The sequence below is a fragment of the Miniopterus natalensis genome, chromosome 7 (genome assembly GCF_054644295.1).
Source record: "Miniopterus natalensis isolate mMinNat1 chromosome 7, mMinNat1.hap1, whole genome shotgun sequence".
Classification (NCBI taxonomy): domain Eukaryota; kingdom Metazoa; phylum Chordata; class Mammalia; order Chiroptera; family Miniopteridae; genus Miniopterus; species Miniopterus natalensis.
In genome coordinates, this window is record NC_142087.1 from 4,765,957 (window position 1) to 4,781,009 (window position 15,053).

Here is a 15,053-nt window from a genome sequence, read left to right on the forward strand (position 1 = left end):
CACAGTAGGTGTTTAATTAGTAACTAAGGTCAAAATATAGGCTCAACCTGCCCTGCCCTCACATGGAGGCTCCTCTGATGTTCTCTTGTTTCTCTTGCAGGCTCTTGGTCTGGACGACCCCTAGTCCTCTAAGGATCCTTGGATCTGTGGGCCCCAACCAGCACCCCTCTGCCCAGGGACCATGGCGCGCACCAAACTCCGGAGCTGCGGAGGCATTGCCTGGTGATCCTGCTTCCCAGGCTCCAGGGGGGCGCGGGCGGGACCCCGGGGGACGTCCATGCCCGGGGTGCGGCCGCGCCCCCTCCCCCTCCAGTTGGGCGCCCCGGCTGCTGGGTGGCGTTCAGGGGCGCCGGCCAGTCCGGGCGCCCCGTCGGGGGGCGGCGCCCCGGCGGCCTCGCTGAGGCCACCATGTGACGTGGCGCCGCTTGGCGGTGCCACCTGAGCTGTGACTCCCTGGTGCCTCCCGACGTCCATGCTCCTGAGCCCCAGCGCAGGCCAAGCATGAGGCCACGGCCCGAGGGGAGGGGGCCGGCGGGAGCGGCGCCGTGGGCCGCGCTGCTGCTGCTGCTGCTGCTGCCGCCGCCGCCGGGCCACCTGTGGGCGGCGGGCTCGCCAGCGCCGCGGGCGCCCGGGGCTCCGCAGGAAGGCGCGCTGGGCGCCGGCCGAGTGAAGCGCGGCTGGGTTTGGAACCAGTTCTTCGTGGTGGAGGAGTACACGGGCACCGAGCCCCTGTACGTGGGCAAGGTAAAGTGGGACCCCGCACCCGCTGTCCCGTGCCCAGGACCCTGATAGACTCAAGGGACCCCAGATCCCCTACCCCCTAAGTGCCTGGTCCCAACTGCCTTGGCTGGAGGCAGACACCAAGGTCACACACTCTGCTTTCCTTCCCTGCCTGACTCGCGTCTCTAGTCCCTCTTCCTTTGTGTCAGAGCAGAGAGTGCTAGTAGGTAAGCCCAGTCCATCCTACAGCTAGATGTATCTAGAATGTAGAAACAAATTCGCAAATCTGAACATGTCCCACATGCACTCTCCCCACTCTGCTTAAAATTCTTCAATAGCTTCCCATGCACTTGGGGACACACCCAAATTCCACCCCACTGCCTACAAAGATCCCGCTCCCCACTCGAGTTTCAGCCGCAGGGCCCTGGTGCCTCAAGCATGCCTGCCAGCGCCCCTTTTCCTAGGTTGTTTCCTCCTCCTGAACTGCACCACTGTGCAGCTCCCACTGATGACTTTATACTCACACTCAGGTCTCTGCTCAATTGCCATTTCCTCAGAGAAGCTGACCCTACCACACCAAGCTAGGAGAGACCCCTCCTATATGTGACCATCCCTCCCTGTTATGTGCCCTCTAACACGAGGTATCTTTCCTTCATATCACTTAAGTATGCATGTGTTTGTTTGATTATGCATTTAATGTGTGTCTCTCCTCTTAGACTGTTTGTTTTGCTCACTATTAAATCTCCAGTGCTTAATGCAGACATTGCTCACAAACTATTAATTAAATGAGTGGATGAATGAATGAATGAAACTTTCTCAAACTCTGATGGTTAATGTGGCTAAAGATCTGTGCCCTAGGAGTTTAAGGAGCTGAGGTCTTTGAGATGCGATGCTGGAGAGGCAGTGGCAAATAAGATCCAGCCTCTGCCATGCGGGGCTTCCCAGAGTGGCAGAGACACCCTGATGCGTAAGAAACTTCACAGGTCAGCACCTGGCACTGAGAAGGCATTCAGTAAATGGTGTCTGTTGGCTGGCTTTTTAGAGGAGAAAACACCTGCGCCGGGTTTTGATGTATGAGTAGGAGTTCATCACCCTGATGGGAAGGAGAGCATAACCTATGGAAAGACTTGGAGTCTTGAAGGAGCCCAGCTTATTTGGAGAATTGTTGAGGTGGAGGGTACTTGTAGGGCATAAAAAGCAGGGTGGTACCCAGGGAGTTCTCTCGCTTCTGCTAAGGCCAATCAGCTTTCCAGGAAGTTTTGGTCAGCAGAGATGGGTGGAGATCAACTTTGGAGTTTCCTGTGTGCTGAGAGTTGGGTCTGAGAACTGAGAAACTGACCAAGCTGCTCAGTTCAGGGCTCAGGGATCAGAACCCTAAATAAAGACAGGAGGAAAGCCTTGATGTGAAGCTTTCATTTTGCCTGGCAGGAAACCCAGATTTTCTCTTGTTTAGACAGTCATACCTGATCCTTGGCTACTTTCCCCCTCCATACATGTGGCTGAAGCTGAACCCCACAACTGAGCAAATGAGAATTTGACAGATAGAGCTCAGAGAGGTTCATGTCCTTACTCAAGTAAACTAGTGGGAGAACCTAAGACTCCTGACTCGTAGCCAGGGGAGTGAGATGGTGGGTCTGGTAGAATGCGGTGAGGGGAGGGGAAGGAGCCAGTGCCAGCTGGATAATAGCTAATAGTGAGGTAGCTAAGAATGCAGGCTTTGGAGCCAGACACACCTGACCCCGAGGCCTGCTTCTGCTAACCCTCAAACCATATTACCTTAAACAAGTCACTTCACCTCTCTAGACGTCAGTCTCTTCATCTGTAAAAGTGGGGCTAAAAGAGCTCACTTCGTAGGGTTATTGAAAGGATTAAAGAAGAAAACTGAGCACGTAAAGTGTTCTGCCTGCGACCTGGTTGCTTGTTTATTGTTTTCTCATCCTATATAAAGCATTTAACTCTTGAACTTCAAGATAGAAATCATTGTTTCTTTATGAAGGCGAAGAAACTGAGGTTCAGAGAGGGCAAAGTCATAGAGGGCCCAAGTGGCTTGGCCAGGATTTGAACGCTGTGTGTGGGAGGCCAGTCCCAGCCTGATTCTCCAAACCTCTCTGAGACCTCCAGGCCTGGGAGAAGGATTTTGGAAAACCCCAGAGTGACAGGGAAAGGCTCTGACACATCTGCCTAAATGTCAGCTGTGGTGGCCTCAGGCACCTCAGCCCTGTTGTCTGCCCAGCAGCTGGGGCTCTGAGAAGGCCCCCTGCCCAGCCACCACCCATGTCCTGAGAAGATCAGAGAACCCGCCGACTCACCGCTGTTGTCAGCATCCATCCAGCCATTGCCATCATCTCAGTGACATGAGTCAAACCCCACCCCATCTCCTAGAACCACAGTCTGTCAGCGATGGGAGGGCCCTAGTAAGTTCCTTCATTATAAGATGGGGCCAGAGGCAGAGAACATCATGCCAAAGCCACAGCAGCGCAGTGATAGAATCCACCCATTGACCAGATCTCCTGACACCAGCTCCTGGCCCCAAGCAATTTAACTATTCTGTATGAACGTCTACTGTGACGCAAGCATTGTGTCCAGCCCGGGGGTCTTCTCACAGCAGCCTCCCAACGTCCCTGCCGCTGTCATGACTATGTCATCCTCCCCCTTCATCATCTGCACCCAGAACCCCTCCTCTCTTGCTTTCAAGGCCACCTCCAGAAAAGCACTCTGTGCAGGGAGGAAGGAGAAGTTTCCATTTCTTTGCAAACGTTTGCCCAAAGCACACTTTTATGAAAGGTGGTATAGTGTGTGGTTCAGGGCCGCAACCCGGAGCCAGACTGCCAGGACTGGAATCCCAGCTCTGCTGCTTGTTATCTCTGACCTTGGGCATGTTATTTAACGCCTCTGTGCCTCAGTTTCCTTATCTGTTGAGTGAGGCTGTTCCTAGCACCTCCTCAAAGGGTTGTGATGAGGGTTCAATGAGTCAGCAATGTTAAGAACCTAGAATAGTGCCTGGCATGTGCTCATTATTAGCTTTTATTCTCATAGGGCTCACCTGATATTTCCATTACCTTGAGAATACCATCTACACGGACACCACAAACCCTGCTCTAAACCCTGAAAGCCTCCTGACAACCTGATGTCCTGGTTTCTCACCGGAGTGGGGGGAGGTGGTCTCTAGCCCACTCCTCACTCTAGGAATATGAGCTGGGCTTTTAAAAATCCTCCTGTCTCCTTTCTAGTAGAATCCATGTTTTTACAATTGGTTGTGTGTGCACACACATGCATACACACACACACACACTCATGTTTTCGCTCTTTGGGGAGAAAGGACTTCTCCACGGTTTCAGTTAATTCACTGCTTCCAGGTCCCCTGCCCCAGGGAGCCACTGGGAGCATCTGTCCTTGTCGAATTCCAAAGGTAGCTTAGCAACAGCACCATCTCCAGTGAACCCCAGCCCCAACGGTAACCTATTTTACAACCGCCTCCTCCATCACTCACCGCCAGGCTCCTGTCAGCACCCGCAGGAACCGCTGGGCCCCGAGGTTGTCACCAAGGCCCCACACCAGCAGCTCCTGTCACTGTCCTGGCCCCTCTGCAGCCCAGCCCACCTCTTCCCCTCACCTTCTCACAAGACCCACCCTTAAAGCAACCTCCCAGCATTTCCATACAATCTGGGTAGTTGACTAATCCCTTTTCTGAACTGTAATTTCCCCAGAGGCTTCTGTCAGCTGGATGTGGATTTTGTAGGGTTTTTAATTCTTTTTTTTAAAAAGCTAGAATTATGGGGTCAGCCCTTATGACCAACTCCTGTGGGCGGTGAGATCTATTTTAGATATACGGCAGGATTAAAGTGGGAAGGAGAGCAGATTTAATTAAGTTGCTAATATTTAAAGAAAATTGATGAACTCCTGGTTTACGAGTAGCACAGGCTCGAACAGACCCCTTATTCTGGGAGAGGCTTTTTATTTCATTTGCTTTCCGTTTAAATCCTGGGCTCGTTTTATTTGCGTAGCTGCACTGTCCATTTAATTGTCTTTAATAAGGAAAACGTACCTCTGCTCGCATTTAATTTTGATTTAATTAGGAGGAAGTAATTAATGGCCTCATAAATCCTGTTTTTCAGCCCCCCGGGTGAGAAGCGCTCACTCTTGTGTTTTTCGTGTTGTTTATGATCTAAGGCTGGGGTTGGGGAGGGGCGGTGTCCTCCGGGGCTGGTCCACACTTGATACAGTGGAAAGAACCCAGGATGTGGAATCAGACGGGCTGTGGGGCTGCCTCTTGTTAGCTGTGTAACTTTAGGTAGAATATGGGCCCTCTCTGAGCTTCAGTTTGCCAATCTGTACAATGGGGAAAGAATAGTCTCTGACTCCCAAGATCACTATGAGATACCAACGAGGTCATGATGAAGGGTCTGGAAGTTTGCCTAGTGACTCCCCTCCCTAGTCTAGCTCGTGGATCTGAAATTTAACAGACTGGACCTTCCAGAAATCCCAGAAGACATTGGGGAATTCTAAGGACAGCTGTATATTTCACTACTCATTTATTCAATGTGTTTGGTGCTGTGCCCTGTGCTGGATGCTGGGGAAATGGAAACAAAGCCATGTGCTTGGCCCTCAAGGAGCTCAAAATCTCACACTCTCATGTGCATACACACACACACACACATTCCACTTTCCCATCCCCCTTGTATTTTCTCTGCAGGCATTGTCAGGGCACTAGTGTGTGCCAGGCGTGGGGAGTTCAGACAGAGAGTAACCAAGTTAGCCCATGCTCCTGACGCCCATGACAGCTGGGAAGACAGATGTGCAGCACTGAGGTGTTATAGGGGAGTGTGCATGGGGCAGGGGCCAAGGCAGGGTGAGGGTTCTTCAACCAAAAAGGAGGGCATCTGAGAGGGCTGCTTAAAGGAGGAAACAAGCTGAGTTTAAAAGGCTCCAAGCAGATATTGGGTGATGGCTCCTGTATCTCCAATGGGTCAAGATTTGAGCTACCCTCAAATCTTCCTGAGACTAGGGTGAGAAAGGCAAAGGGAATGAATCTACACTGAGCACCGACTATGTGCTAGAAGCTTCCAGATATGATCTTATGAGCCTTTGAAATCTATGGGAAAATAATATCAGCCCAATCTACAGCTAGGAAAACTGAGGCTCAGAGAAGTATTGCCTCTTACCCAGGGCTAAGCAACAGGCCCGTGACAAAGCTGAAGCTGGCACCCAGCCATTCCTGAAGCTTGTTACCTTTCCTGATTTGTGATTCAAAGCCCTTTTCCAAATGATGAAATAGAGGCTCCGATTGAAAAGGCTGCCAATGACTGTGGCCTGTTGAGTGCAAGGCAAAAGACTGGTGCCTGGCCTCCCTTTACCCCGTGCAGCTCTGTGACTTCCCTCCTCCTCTGACCCTCTTCCTTAGCCAGAAACATTGAAAGTGGACCCATCAAATGCCCAGAGGCTGCAGAGGGACCAACCTGTGCATAGGAGTCAAACAAATCAGGGCCCATCTCAGACTCTTCACCTGGAAAATGGGGATACATTTATGTACATCATAAAGTTAAATCAGATTTCTGCAGAAGCCTGCACACATGTTGACATGCAGTAGGTGATCAATAAATGAGAGCACCATCCTCCAGCCTCCACTCAGAGCTGAAAGCCTTGAGAAATGTCCTAAGATAAGGCCACAGGCACTCGCTCTCCACTACAGAGCCAGGGCTGAGGCAAACAGGGCAGGCAGCCCCAGCCCAGCCCAAACCCTCAGCTCCAAGCTCCCGCCCAGGCCGACCAGCCCTGTCAGACTCTACAGTCCCCAGAGGGTAGCCACTGGGCCCAAGCGTGAACTCTGTGTCATTCTTTATGGAAAAACATCGATGACATCACCTCTGGGTTCCACTCATCCCTGTCTGGGGTCTGAGATAAAATGTCAGGGGCTGCAGGGGCATGAGGGAGACCCAGGAGAAAGAAAGAGAGGGAAACAACCATTTATAGAATGTTTAGGTCATTGCAAGTTCTCATTCAATCCTCACCACACCTGCACCAGGTAGGGCTTGATCTGATTTCTCCGGGGGGTGGGGGAACAGGCTCAGAGAGGTAAAATTAGCAAGCCCGTGGTCACAACTTTTGTGAGCCATAGGATCAGGAGCTGGCTTCCTGCACTTAGCTGTGTGACAAAGCAAATGACTTCCCCGCTCTATGCCTCAGTTTTCCCATCTGAAAAATGGAATAATAGTGTTCCAAGTGGCAGTGATGAAGACTAATAAGATTATAGCTATGAAGCATTCCCCCAAAGAGTAACTATAGGCATACCTTGTTTTATTGCACTTCACTTTATTGTGCTTCACAAGTGTGTTTTTTACAAATTGGGGGTAAGACCTTCCACCAGCAAAAATATACGACTCGCTTTATTGCCATACTCGCTTTATTGTGGTGTCTGGAACCGAACCCGCAATGTCTCTGAGGTATGCCTGTATTCCGCGCACTGATCAGAAATGTTTGCTAATGAAGTAAGCAGATGCCAGGTCTGATTGGAAAGTGGGTGCAGGCACTCTAAGATGGAACAGGCCCACCCTCTCCTATTGCATGTCACCTGGGCAGATGTGGAGGAAAACCATAAACAGCAAACAGGAGAGACAGGTCTCCCCATCCCCGGCACTGCCAATGATTCAGGGCCGCCGTTCTGAGATAATTTTATTGGGGGCATTAAACTGAGTTATGAGGTTTTTACAATCCAGCCACTTATGAGAAATCTATTAACAGTAACTGGACAGGAAGAAGGCTTCTTGGTGGAGCCCAGGACAGGCATTAATTGGGGCAATCTATAACAGGACGGGGACCCAGAGAGGTTCCACCAGCCGCCTCCATTTACTCCCCACAATTTCTGCTGAGAATCAGCAGACTCGCCAAAAAGAGAGAGATGCCCATTAATCGGCTAATGAAATATGAAAATGTTTATGGGCCATTCAATCTTCCAAATGGCACTTCTATAATCCACCTTTCAGACACAAAGTTCCACCAGCAGAATTTATTCCCCTGCTTCTGCGCGGCAGGGGGTGGGCTTTCGTCCCCCTTTGTGACGACTTTATTTGGCACCTGTTAACCTGCTGAGTAGGCTGGGGCACACAGCATCCTGGCCAGAAAGGGAACTTGGGGATTCTCTTTTTCACACCCCATTTCTGTGGAAGCTTAGAGAGGAGCGGGGACCCACCCAAGGTCACCAGCTTCATTGGATGCATTTTCCTCCGATTAGAGCTGCCTCGGAGATTTGAGCATTGGAGGGTAAGGACTTCTGTGTTTCTGTTCGGGAGAACAGTCTGCTGGCTGGTTCCTTGCCCAAGAGATCTCCGTGCACTAAAAACAGTCTGGGATCTGGAGCCTAAGAGTGCCTGGATTAAATCCCAGTTATATATAGCCAACATTTAGTAATAATATAATAATACGATAGCTACCATTTATTGGACACTTATTATGTCTCAGGCAAGGCTGATTTTCAGTTCATCCATGCCAGTGTGGTTGTGCCAGTTGTTGAGATGGTGAAAACGCTCCCTACCTGCGCTAAATAGTCTCCCTCCTCTCCCTCACCCCCACCACCTCAGCCCCTTGGACTTCTCTGTGATCTGGAAACCAGCAGGGCCCTGCTGTGGTACCACTTTGTAGACAGTGCCCCTGCCATGCTGGCTGTTAAATACTGTGTCACGTGGTACCTGGCAGGTGCTAAGGACCTTGTGTGATTTCAGCTCACATGATCCCCCAACACCTCTAGGAGACAGGTGCTATTATGATCCACATGTTGCAGAGAAGGTGACTGAGGCCCAGAGAGGTGCAGTGGACACACAGGGAGATGCTGCTGCAGCCAAGGTCAGCTATAAAGCCGCTTCCTCATCCTGGGCTCCTCCTGGGAGACTTGAGGATGGAGTGAGAAGGCCAGGCTGTGGACCAGGCCAGTTCCTCCAAGGAGCAAACCATCCCACTTCTTTAATCCTCAGTGGGAAACTGAAAAAAATAATCTATAAAATCAGTAACAAAACCAGCTTAAATACTATTTTTTATAAAGAACCCTAAATTAGATAAATATGTAAATTGCTTAGCACAGTGCCTGACACATAGTAAGTGCTCCTTATTTTATTTGGCGCCTGTTAACCTGCTGAGTGGGCTGGGGCACACAGCATCCTGGCCAGAAAGGGGACTTGGGGACTTAGATTTGCATTCCCTTTTCTCCTCTCTCCCTTCATGCCCTGTCCCCATCATGTGCCAAGCCCTGAGACTGGCTCTCCAGAAATAAGTAAGATACCAGCCCTGACCTCTGGTGGCTCAGAGCCTAAGGAGATTGGACAGCAGCTTGGAATCATATTAGAAATGCAAACTGAGGCCCTGTTCCCAGACCTACTGAGTCAGAATCTGCATTTTAACAAGATCCTCGGGTAATTTGCATGCACATAAGGTTGGAGAAGCACTGGCTGCAGCGTCCTACAAGCTGAACATGATAATGATGGCTTGATGTACTGTAGAGATCGTGGAGGGGAGTGGGGACGGAGATCCAGAAGAGGTGGCTTTGAACTGAGCCTGCGGGATGAGTAGAGTTTCAGTAGGCAGAGAAGAAAGGACAAGGTGCTGAAAGCAGGAGCTGATTGGTGGAGAGGTGGCTCTGAACTTCTTTGTAAAGGCAATGGGGAGCCATGGAAGAGTTGCAAGCAGGGGAGGACATGTCTAGATCTGCCTCGGAGGCTGAGCTGGCTGCAGAGGGAAAGGCAGATTACAGGGGTGGGGCTGGAGCAAGGTAGATTACAGTGGAGAGCTGGTGGAACTCTCTGGGACAGACAGTGAGGCCCAGACTGGGTGAGGTATGGCTTCCCAGCCTCAGTGTATTTACTGAAGAATGGGTATGTCAAAGAATAGCCATGCTTAGGAACAGGCCCCCAGTGGGACTTGAGGGGGAAAGCCAAGAGGAGCTTCCTCCCCCACCTCCACCCTGTCTTCCTCCCTGCCTCTCCAGATCCACTCGGACTCCGACGAGGGTGACGGGGCCATCAAGTACACCATCTCAGGCGAGGGCGCAGGCACCATCTTCCTGATCGATGAGCTGACAGGTGACATCCATGCCATGGAGCGGTTGGACCGTGAGCAGAAAACCTTCTATACACTGCGGGCGCAGGCTCGGGACCGCGCCACCAACCGTTTGCTGGAGCCTGAGTCGGAGTTCATCATCAAGGTGCAGGACATCAACGACAGCGAACCGCGCTTCCTGCACGGCCCCTACATTGGCAGTGTAGCCGAGCTCTCACCCACAGGTGGGCTGCGGGACCCTGGGGGCATGGGGTGGGCCAGGGTGAGGGGGAAGGGGAGCTGCCAGATTCTGAGTGGGCCCCTGCTATGGGGTGAGTGGCTGATACTCTGAGAGGCAGGAGAGACAGGAACTGCTACCCCAGGCTCAGGCATAGTGCTGGACACGGTCACAGAGGCGTACACATGACCTCATGCGTATACATGGACACAGTCCCCACGTGAACATGGGTCTGCATGTGGATACAGAGACACACTTGGACATGGTCTTACACCCACCCACAGTCACACACACAGGCCCAGCCTCACATACCAGCTCAGCTGTCCACCTGGACACAGCCCTTCACCAGAGTTCAACTGCACGTACATAGCACAGCCCTTGGCCACAATCCCCACACAGACTCAGGCACACAGGACAAGGTACACCTACAACCAAAGACAACCAGCATGGGACACAGCTGAGACAAGGCCCAACCACACAACCAGACACAGCCTCACACCCAACATAGTCACATGCAACCCCACCCAGAAAACAGCCCCTTACACAGAGGAGCTTATGCACAGACACAGTCACCTACACAAACACAAGACACAGCCACACCGAGTATTACTATCCTGGAACTGGCTCCACCAGAGTGTGGCCGTAGACAGGCCTGGGCACAGCCAAGTGCAACGACATTCAGAAGCTTCATTCACTGCCCTCAGGAAGCCCAACACACCAAGATGCAGCCACCTGGGGACACAGGTTCACAGAGACCAGTGAACCACCAGACACAGACTCAGGTGCGTTACCCAAGCATGCTGCAAACTCCCAGGGGCACTGGGTACATGTGGAAAAGGAAGCACGCACATCCAAAGTCCCATCTGCAAGAAGACCTCAGACATGGCCATACCAGAAATTCACATTTGCCCATCAGAGAACTCTGAAGCTAAAGGGCAGATGAATCTGCCCTCTTCCTCTGCGGGACCCACATACAGTTGGATGACCATTAAAGACCCACTTGGCCTAGGGTTCCTGGTAAAGCCAGTAGCTGCCATCTCCTTGCCCACCGTGTTAACCTAAGCACCTGCAAGCCAGGCTGGACAGGGAGCGGTGACCCTAGGTCCTAGACCATGTTCCATCACTGACACACTGTGGGCTCTGTGCTGCTTCGCTTTGGGCCTTCCAGCTCTACAGCTGCATGTCAGGTGCCAGGGGTATTTGGGTTCTGGAGGAAAGTGCAGTCAGTCCCAGTTTCCCCAGATTGAGCTAAACTGGCAGATTGGTGGGTAATGAGCCGGTGGCCAGGAACTGAAGAGGAGGAAGTGGACCAGAGAAAATGACAGGCACAAAGGGATGGTGGGAGAATAGGGAACAGTGAGGGTGTGAATGTGAGGTAGGTTCACATGTGTGCCTGGTGTGCACATCTGTGGCTGGGCAAAGGGCACTTTAAGGCCTGTACATCTATATGACATGCTATGTGTCTATTGGAGTGTATTGATTCATTCATTTAAGAAATATGTATGAGGACCTACTATGTGCTAGGCATTGGGGTTACAGCAATGAAAAGGCAGACAAGCCTCCCTGCTCTCAGTAAGCAAATAAGCAAGTAAACAAACAGATCTTTGACCTGGGAAGGCTTCTCTGAGGAGATGACATTGAAGCAGAGACCTGAAGGATGTGAAAGCATGGGCCATGAGGGAAGAGCATTCTAGGCAGAGGGAACAGTACGTGCAAAATCCCTGAGGAGAAGTGGAGAGGCAACCAGATCTTGCAGCCCTGTAGACCATAGTCAGGGCTTTGCCTTTTATGCTGAACAAGCTGGGAAGTCAGTGGATGGGCTTGTACAGAAGAGTTACATGATCTGACTTAGTTTTAAGAGGACCCCCTGGCTGTTCTGTGATGGTTAGGTTGGGTGGGGGGAGGAGTGGCGAGGGCAGAGGCAGATTGAGGAGAATATTGCAATTACCTAGGCAGGAAATGATGGTGGCATGAAACAAGGTGGTGCCAGTGAGGGTATTGAAAAGAGGTCGACTTATGGATAGATTTTGAAAGTAGAGCTGAAAGCATTTGCTAATGGATTGGATGTGGGGTGTGAGAGAAAGAAAATTCAAGGATGACTACTGAGATTTTGACCTGGGCAATTAAATAGATGGAATTTCCATTACTGAGATGGGAGGAGCAGATTTGGGGAATGGAGGGAAATCAGGAGTTTGGTTTCAAACATGCAAAGTTGGAAGTACTTACTAGCCAGCCAAGTAGAGATCTTGACAAAAGCAGTTCAATATACAGTCAGTGGAGAGGTCTGGGTTGGAGAGATAAATTTGGAAGCTGTCAGTAGCAAAGACCCCTGGATGTTCAGAGCCCAATGGGTACTTAGGAATCAGTTTTGCAAATAGGGGAAACTGAGGCTTAGAGGGGCAGTGATGTGTCCAAGTTCACACAGCAAGTCAGAGGTAGCTCAAGCCCCTGACTTCCCAGGTCTAGCAGCCCCTACTCCTGGACTCAAACTCTAGCCTAAGAAGATGTGGCACTGTCTCACTTACCCAAAATTGACCTGCTCATTTCCACATGGAAAAGGCCATAAAGGAGGCTGGAGAAGGAAGCAGGAGCCATATCCAAAGAACCTGAGGGAAGCAATGACATGGGCAGACTTGCATTTTAGACAGCTCCCCATGCTGCTGTCTGGAGAATGGATGGGGATGGTGGGGGTGGGGGCTCCAGAGGGAGGCCCAGTCCCATATCCACCAGGGTGACTTTTCCATCATTACTTCTCTCTCACTTCAACTCAGAGAGGTGGCAGGACTGATGGTAGCATCCCCATTAAACAGATGGGAACACCAAGGCTCAGAGAGGAGAAAATGTACTTGCAGTTACAAAGCAAGTCAGTGACAGAACAAGTTGGAGTGGCAAGGGGTCCTTGTGTCACACATCCCCAAACTGAGACCAAGAGAAAGGTCAGGACCCCTTCAAGGTCACCCAGCAAGTAGGAGGCAGAGCCAGCCCCCAGCTTCATGAGCACTGGCCTAAGGAGCCCCAGCCCTGCCTCACCTCCCTCTCCCAGCCCACTCACTCTGACATTCCACTCAGGAAAAAGCCAGGCAGGGGGACTTAACTTAGACAAGCCAGGAAACCCAGGAAGGGGAGGGAAGAAGCAGAAATTAAATTAGTTTATTTCATTTGAGCAACTTTTTGAAGGAGAAGCAAATTCGACACCTGGGTGCTTGCAGAGACTCCAGGCGGCTTTGAAAATCAGTCACAATTACTGAGCCTCCTGATCTGGGCTGACGGGGGCGGGGCCAACAAGCGGCCCCAGGTCGGGCAACTTCGGAGATCAGAAGGAGCAGGGACACAGCTTGGGACATGAAAGGCATCAGAGCTCGCAAATTAAACCACTCATAGCTTAAAAGGGAAGGGAAGTGTGCCAGGGGCCTCCAATGAGCCACGCTTCTGAGGAGGGGCACGGCACGCCAGCCAAGCTGAGCCTAATGCAGTGAAACTGGTCCTGCAGCTGACAGTCAGGAGTCCTGTCTTTCCTCACGACCTTGGCCACATCCCTGTCCCTCTCTGGGCCCAAATTCCCTTCTGATCATTGAGGGATTTTATTCGTGCAACAGATATTTATTGAGTGCCTGCTATGTGCCAGGCGCTGTTCCAGGCATTGGGGATTCTTAGGAAGCCTATATATAGAGCAGGGAGAAACCAGAAATAAACAAGCCAATATATTATACACCCGGTGGTGTAAGTGCTGTGAAGAACAGGGGATTGGGAATTACACAGGGTGGGGCAAAAGTAGGTTTACAGTTGTTTGTATGGAAAATAATACAACTAATAAATAATAAAACAAGAATAAACTCTGTTTTGTGTACTCACAACTGCAACTCTACTTTTGTCCCACCTTGTATTGGGGAGTGCTATTTTAGACAGAGGAGTCAGGGAAGGCCTTTCTTTTTATAAGATGACATTTAAACAATGATCTGAAGGAACCAATGGAGTAAGCCAAGGAGCCATGTGAAGCAGTGGTTTTCATACTCTATTGCGCATCCACATCACCTGAAGGGCTTGTTAAAACACAGATGGCTGCCCCTTCCCCCAGGACTTCTGATTCAGTAGGTCTGGGCTACTAGAAACGTTCACATTTTAAACAAATTCCAAAGTGCTACTGATGCTGCTGGTTTAGGGACCACACATTGGAGGAAGAATGTTCCAGGCAGAGGGAACAGCAAGTGCAAGGGTCCTGAGGCATAATGTGTTTGTGGTGTTTGAGGAATAGCAAGAAGGTCGGTGTGGGTGAAGAGAGGAGTAAGTGAGAGGGAGAGTGTCCAATGAGATCAGAAGAAGCACCAGAGGCAGGGTCGCTTAGGACTCTGCAACCATTGAAAGGTTTTTGGTTGCACTCTGAGTGAGATAGGGAGTAGAGAAGTGACATAATCCAATTTATATTTTTAAAGGATGTTGGCCACCATGTTGAAAATAGACTGTAGGTGGCAAGGCTGGAAGTAGGAATATTAGTGAGGGGGCAACTGCAATTGTGTGGGCAAGAGGTGATGGTGACTTAGACCAGTGTGGTGGCGAGAAGATATGGGGTTATGGATGGATGTTGAAGGTGGAGCCAACAGGGTTTGTGAGGGATTGGATGTGGTGAGTGAGAGATGAGATAAGGATGCTGCTTAAGTTTTTGGTCTGAGCCACTGGATGGATGCAGCTGCTTTGCTGAGATTGGGAATGCTCCAGGAAGAGCAAGTTGGCAGCGCAAAATTAAGAATTCATTATTGGACAGGTTAAGATTGAGATGTCTACTAGAAATCCAAGTGGAGTTGTCAAGGGAACAGTTGGATCTCTGAGTCTGAAGGTCAGGAGCAAGATCGGGACTTGAGATACAACTTTGGAAGTCATCCACAGACAAAGAGGAAATTTAAGGCATGAAGTTGAATGGAATAAAAAAGTGAGTAAGTTTTGATAGAGAAGAGTTGGATTAGATAATCTCTTGATGTAGGGGGCCCAGACCGCTTCCCGAGGATACAGAAATGAGAAGTTCAGTCCAACACCCATCTATTAACCACTACTTTATTCTGGGCACTGCAGGGGATATAAA

General features: G+C 50.6%; 1 protein-coding gene across 1 annotated transcript in view; it reads left to right on the forward strand.

Annotated features, from left to right (window-relative positions):
- Positions 1–453: 453 nt before the first annotated feature.
- Positions 454–15,053, forward strand: part of CDH22 (cadherin 22) — a 68,324-nt gene continuing 53,724 nt past the window's right edge. Inside the window, exons 1-2 of the mRNA XM_016204776.2 lie at positions 454–744; positions 9,692–9,986. Coding sequence (XP_016060262.2) covers positions 502–744; positions 9,692–9,986 — 538 coding nt within the window. The 5' untranslated portion in view covers positions 454–501. The remainder of the gene's footprint in view (positions 745–9,691; positions 9,987–15,053) is intronic.